The 5810-nt window shown below is 43.0% G+C and overlaps 1 protein-coding gene across 1 annotated transcript in view; it reads left to right on the plus strand.

Moving 5' to 3' along the window:
• Positions 1–5810, plus strand: part of cdkal1 (CDK5 regulatory subunit associated protein 1-like 1) — a 174306-nt gene that overhangs the window by 55040 nt on the left and 113456 nt on the right. The window contains exon 5 of the mRNA XM_031875335.1: positions 3829–3925. Within this exon, the coding sequence (XP_031731195.1) occupies positions 3829–3925 (97 nt within the window). The remainder of the gene's footprint in view (positions 1–3828; positions 3926–5810) is intronic.

A 5810-nucleotide genomic window follows, 5' to 3' on the forward strand; every position in this document is an offset into this window, starting at 1 on the left:
TGTGTGTGTGTGTGTGTGTGTGTGTGTGTGTGTGTGTGTGTGTGTGTGTAAAATGAGCTCATCCTCTCCCCCCTATGTGGTTATCTGTATAAGGCTGAGGCTGTTTAGCAGCAGGGAGAGTCATTGAGAGGACACACACACACAGACTCACACAGTTCACAGCGGCTAGCATGTTTTGGATGTTTCTCCACCTGACAAAAATGTGTGCTCGCTTGGATGAAGCTCCAGGTGTTTGTGCATCACATTGGTTTCAAGACAACATAAAAAGACATAATGTTTAAGAAGAAATTCAAATTAAACCTCCTTTTAAATTAAGAAATGGACCTGTGAATACTGACAAAAAATACATACATTAGTTTATATAACGCACCAATTACTATGTTAAAAGAATAATGACACAGGTTTAAGAAAAAGCCGTCCATATTCAATACCATAGACAGCTTTTCTTTGTGGCAGTTGTGAGAACATCAGCATCGTCGCTCATTTATAAGATGATGTCACTATATTTTTGTTTGCGCCCGTGAATGGCGCTATAGGAGACGAAGTAAGGGCCTCTCTTTCACTTCAGGTTTTGTTGAGAGAAAGTTGAAGAGGCCCTTATATAGGTCATGCAATGTGGCGCATCTTAATGCCTAGAGTTATTCCAACGTCATGTTTACAGCACAGGGCTTCTTCTCCAAGTCAACCTGATCAATTCAGTTGGACATTTAGTCTGGTCTAATTTGACTGAATCACTGTGTCCACTCAGCTGTTAAAAACCAGTATGTACAGCACTTCCTCCCTTCCATACATACCACCGAGGTCATGCATGTATGCATGTACTAGTGCATGCTTTTGCCATTGCCTCCGTGACCATCGGTATGTGTATGTACAGTATGCTCAGAGCATGTGGGTGTTCGGACCCTGTGTGTGTGTGTGTGTGTGTGTGTGTGGTCTCGGGGCTATGGAGAGCACTAACACAGTTGACAGCGGGCCATCGAGATTTAGGGCGAGGTGCCAAGGAAATACATGTGCGCGCACACACACAAACACACAGGCATCTCGTCCTCTGATCTCGGGGGGCATCTGCTCTGGTCCGGGTCACTGTGCAGTGAGCGCTCGGATCGGCCTCAAAACTATCACCACGGCAACCGCATCGCATAATTCCGTTCCATCTCGTGCCGTCCACAAACCGTGTGCGACGTGATTGGCCTGCTCCCCCCTGGGGCAGCGAGGCGGCGGCTCAGGCGCTGTCTGCTTCCTCGCTGTGTCAGCTCTGGCTCCGAGTCTGTGGGCGGGGAGCGAGTAGCGCATTAAAGGAACGTTTGGCGCATTTTGGCAAGAGACGGTGTGAATTATGCAGACGGATCCCCACTGTGAGTGTGTGTGTGTGTGTGTGTGTGCGCAGTGCTGCCTGCGAGTCCTTCACGAGGAACAGTGTAGGGAATATAAGCTACTCCAGGGTAGGCAGACAATATCCCCCTTTTTTTAAATTTGGTTTCTCTGTCTCACTTGAGCCAGTCCATTTTTCTCCCCTCTTTCTGTTTTCAAGATGTGTTTACACACCAGAAGACAGTGGCGCATATATTATTTTTTACTTTCTATAATAAAGTAAAAGGTCAGTGGATGAAACCAGTTTAAATGAACACACGCCGTAGAAATGGGCATATCTGAAGATCTCTAGAAGTGTAATTTCTCTGAATGGGCTGTTAAAACAGTTTTGTCTGTGGTGAGCCATCATCCGACATCTTAAGTGATTTGTTGTTACCTGCTCAACACTTGCATGCGGACGTAGATTGAGAAGCAAAGATGAGAAGAATCACGAAAATAACCACGAATAGTACGAGCAGCTCTGAATAATTAAAAAATCTTCTGCCTTCATCTGTCTTCCCTTCATTCCTCCACTCATCTCTGACCAACTTAAGCTTTAATCTATCCCTCCCTTTCTCATTCACATGACAACGTAAGCTGGCTTTGAATTGAGTTGTCTACCTTCACTTTTCTTTCTCTCTCCTCACCCTTCTCTCTCTCTCTCTCACTCACACACACACACACACACACACACACACACACACACACAAACACACACCCTCTACCTCCACCACCATCTCTTTGTTTTGCTGAAGAATACAAACCGTCTGAATTAAAACACAACTGACAGTTTGCATCCAGTTTCGTTGCTCCTCCTCTGTCCTCCTCCCACGATTCCTCCCTCACTTACACCCCTTCCTCCCATCCCTCCCTCCCTCTCTTGCTCCAGCTGTCAGGAGGCTTCATTATTAAAGATTCATGGCGGAGTCTGGGCAGCTCCCAAAAGCTTTTGTCAGACAGACAGAGTGTCTCAAATCTCACAGCCACTAACTGGAGGTGACATAAAGACTCTCATAGATCCACAGGCACACACAGTCCAACACACACTCCCTCTCATTGTGGTTCGCTTCACTGTTTTCCGACTTGTCCAGCCCCATTTAATTCAAATCATCTTGAAAAAGGGATTATTAGTGCTACTTTAATAAGTCATAGTAATATACCATATCAGTGATTCCTCTCTTGCCAATGGCCTCTTCACGCCGAGCCAAACTGTAATATGAATGTTGTAAATATTACATTACGTCACATTATGTTATGAATGCCCTGTTTTGACTTGGTTGTGTTTGTCATCAGAAGTTTTGTCTCTGCTGTCTTCTGTCATGTTTTGCTGATGTTACTAGTACTACGGCTGTTTGTTCTTAGTTTATTGGAGCATAGCTGTTGTTCCTCCCTCGTCCCATCTCCTTCAACTCGTTTTTGTACGATGTCCATTCAAGAAAAACATGTCACCAATCAGTCGCCCATCTGTTAAAGTTCTTCTCGGCTCGCAGGCGTTCACACTTACAACACAGCAAAACACTACAAAGTACTTCTAGGGTCTCATGTGATGGATGATCACATCATATGACGATGAAAGCCACCGCCTACTATTTAAGAAACATTAAGTTGTGAGAGACGAGCATTTATATAAATTCAACAATGTCTCAGGAGATCAGTAATCTCAATTGTAGACATAACTAATGATTTTCATCTTAAAACAAAAGTCAGAAAAGAATCCCTGCAATACCTCTCTGTTTGATATACAGGACATTCCGAACCACATTTGCATCATGGGAATTACCTTGAGTACGTTTCTCTCACGGACGTTTCAGGAGGGAATAGCTCGCATACCAACAGGGAAAAGCAGACATGTCTCTCTCTGTAGTCGGACACTTTCACAGGGAGGTAACATTGTGTCCCGAGTACTTGCTACTTGATGTGTAACCAGCTGTCCTTGTGCCTCGTGAAACTGTAAACAGTACATTTCAGAGTGATGTCTTTTGGCTCATTTCTTCTTCGTACAGATAATAGCAAATCCAGTCAACCTCTCCCGATTGATATTGCTTCTTAGGTGTGTTTTATATTTGTTAAAGAATGCTGGCTGTCCTTGAAGACATTTATTAATTAATTTTTCTGATTTTCAGCCCAACCAAGCCATTATATCTTCATTAATAGCTTAGGAAAATAAGATTAAAGCACCTTGACTTTTGAGGAGCAAGTTTCATTTCAAAAGCGTCTAGTTTTACTGTTATTGGATGTTTCAATTGGAATATTTCAGCTTTAGAGAATTATAGTAACGTTCCCATTTTACATGCACGCACATGGTCGCATGGGGAAGCCTGTAATTGTAGCCTTCGAGACATCAGTGTGTTGGTTTTATGCTCGCTGTCTTTTTTTACTGTCTTTTTTTCTCTCCTTTTTAAATCAAAATCATTTTGCTGGAATTGTGCAAACTGTTAATCTCCTCCTCTATCTTTTTCTTTTTCTTTGTTTCTACAGGAAAGCCCAGGAACAGCAGAAAAAAGTGGTCGTAGCAGGCTGTGTTCCCCAGGCTCAGCCGCGGATGGACTACCTCAAAGGACTCAGCATCATCGGGGTGCGTGCGGGCGTGTGTGCGGGCGTGTGTGCGGGCGTGTGTGCGGGCGTGTGCTTTGACTTACGTATATCAAAGTGATAATCAACCTAGGAATGTGTCCATACAGCATATACCATATGTCTGCGTGTCGTTTTCTTCATTTGTGTCTAATGGACAACCTTTAGACACAAACATATACACACACACACACACACACCCACCCACCCCCAGAGAGAGAGATATACAGACGGTGTGACCTGTCATTCACCTGGCTGCTAACCTGCTGTCGGTTCTATCCTGGCCTCCCTGCCGTTTGGTCGATCAATAGACCTCCCTGAGAGACACAAGACTTCTGAGATGAACATGGTGGGAAGTAGGAGAGAAGGAAGAATGTATGATGTAAGGAGAGAGAGGTTTAAGGATCCACATACAAACGTTTGTGTCTTTGTTGGCTGTCTTGTCCTCCACATGCAGAACCTTTTCAATACCAGAGTGGAAAGATCATGGGGAGATTTCATATGTGGAGAAAGACGGAGGTAGGAAGGGACAAGTGAATGATGTGAAGGCCTCATGGCTTTGAGCCCTCGGCATGAACATGCATATGTAACATAACATTCAGTTAATCAGGCGAGTCAGAAATATGCAGATATAACTCTCACAATCACTCATAACCCTGTGGTGCAGGTATGAATAGATTGTGTGGCAAACTGTGATATGGAATAGTTATTTAATTGTTTCACCTCATTAATCACAGGAGGGAACTAAAACGACGAGTCATGGTTACCACTATTTAACAGCAACATGAGTGTTCCTCAGTAAATCATTCTAATTAGACTGTACTTTTCTATCTGCTGCCACTTTCCAGGATCTTGCAAAATCCTCTTGAGTCTGAAGTCTAATACCTGCAACACTTAAACATAAAAAAACAACAACAATGTGAAATTGTTAAAATATGCCTATTTAGTTATTAAGCAATGTAATGCAAACATGTCTGTACCACACAGAAAGTGAACAGCTGGTTAATTGAGATGTATCATACACGCATGCATTCTCTTGATCACTCCATGCTCTGCCTGCTAAATCCCCACAGAAAACCATGATCATAATTTCACATGATGCAGAATTTATATGCTTGTGTAAAAAAACAACTGACTTGTTTCAAACTGTGATAAATCAAAAGCTTGAATATCAAATGTTGATTACTGCCACCGTCTTAAAAAAAGAATTTGGGGGGGGGGGTGTTAAATACACTTTACTATAAATATTGTAATTCTATTTAAGTAAACATGCCCCCGTGTAACATAATTACATTCAAATCAAGTGGCATGTATGTATAATATAATTACATTCAGATAAACAGGCTTGTATATGTAATAGCCTTCAGGGCGCGGCTGAAACATCTGGGAAGTTTACCACTGTCGGCCCTTTCATTGTCATGAGTAGATTGGATTATGCATTGATACACACACACACACACACACACACACACACACACACTCACTGATGGACGCATGCATGAACAGGCACACATGGTAACAAACACAGGAGGTATACGATTATGCACACACTCTCCTTGTGTATCCTTCGTTGTTACAATCCAGCACACAATGACGGTGACAGTTGGTGGGTTATGCAAAATAGATGCAAATAACCAGCCGTGAATTTGTATATCGTGATTGCACTATATACAAACGGCTCGATAAGGGCTGTAGTTAAAAAATAAAAGTGCTTTCTGTTGAATTCATTCAGTTCAATTGACCCGTGTGCCATCTTTTGTGTTTCTGCTCTGTGTTCCTGTGTGAGGCTGCTGTGACAGGAGTGAGTGTATTGTGTGTGTGTGTGTGTGTGTGTGTGTGTGTGTGTGTGTGTGTGTGTGTGTGTGTGTGTGTGTGTGTGTGTGTGTGTG

This window comes from Anarrhichthys ocellatus, unplaced genomic scaffold, assembly GCF_004355925.1.
Source record: "Anarrhichthys ocellatus isolate YVR2014 unplaced genomic scaffold, GSC_Weel_1.0 scaffold89, whole genome shotgun sequence".
In the NCBI taxonomy this organism is placed as follows: Eukaryota; Metazoa; Chordata; class Actinopteri; order Perciformes; family Anarhichadidae; genus Anarrhichthys; species Anarrhichthys ocellatus.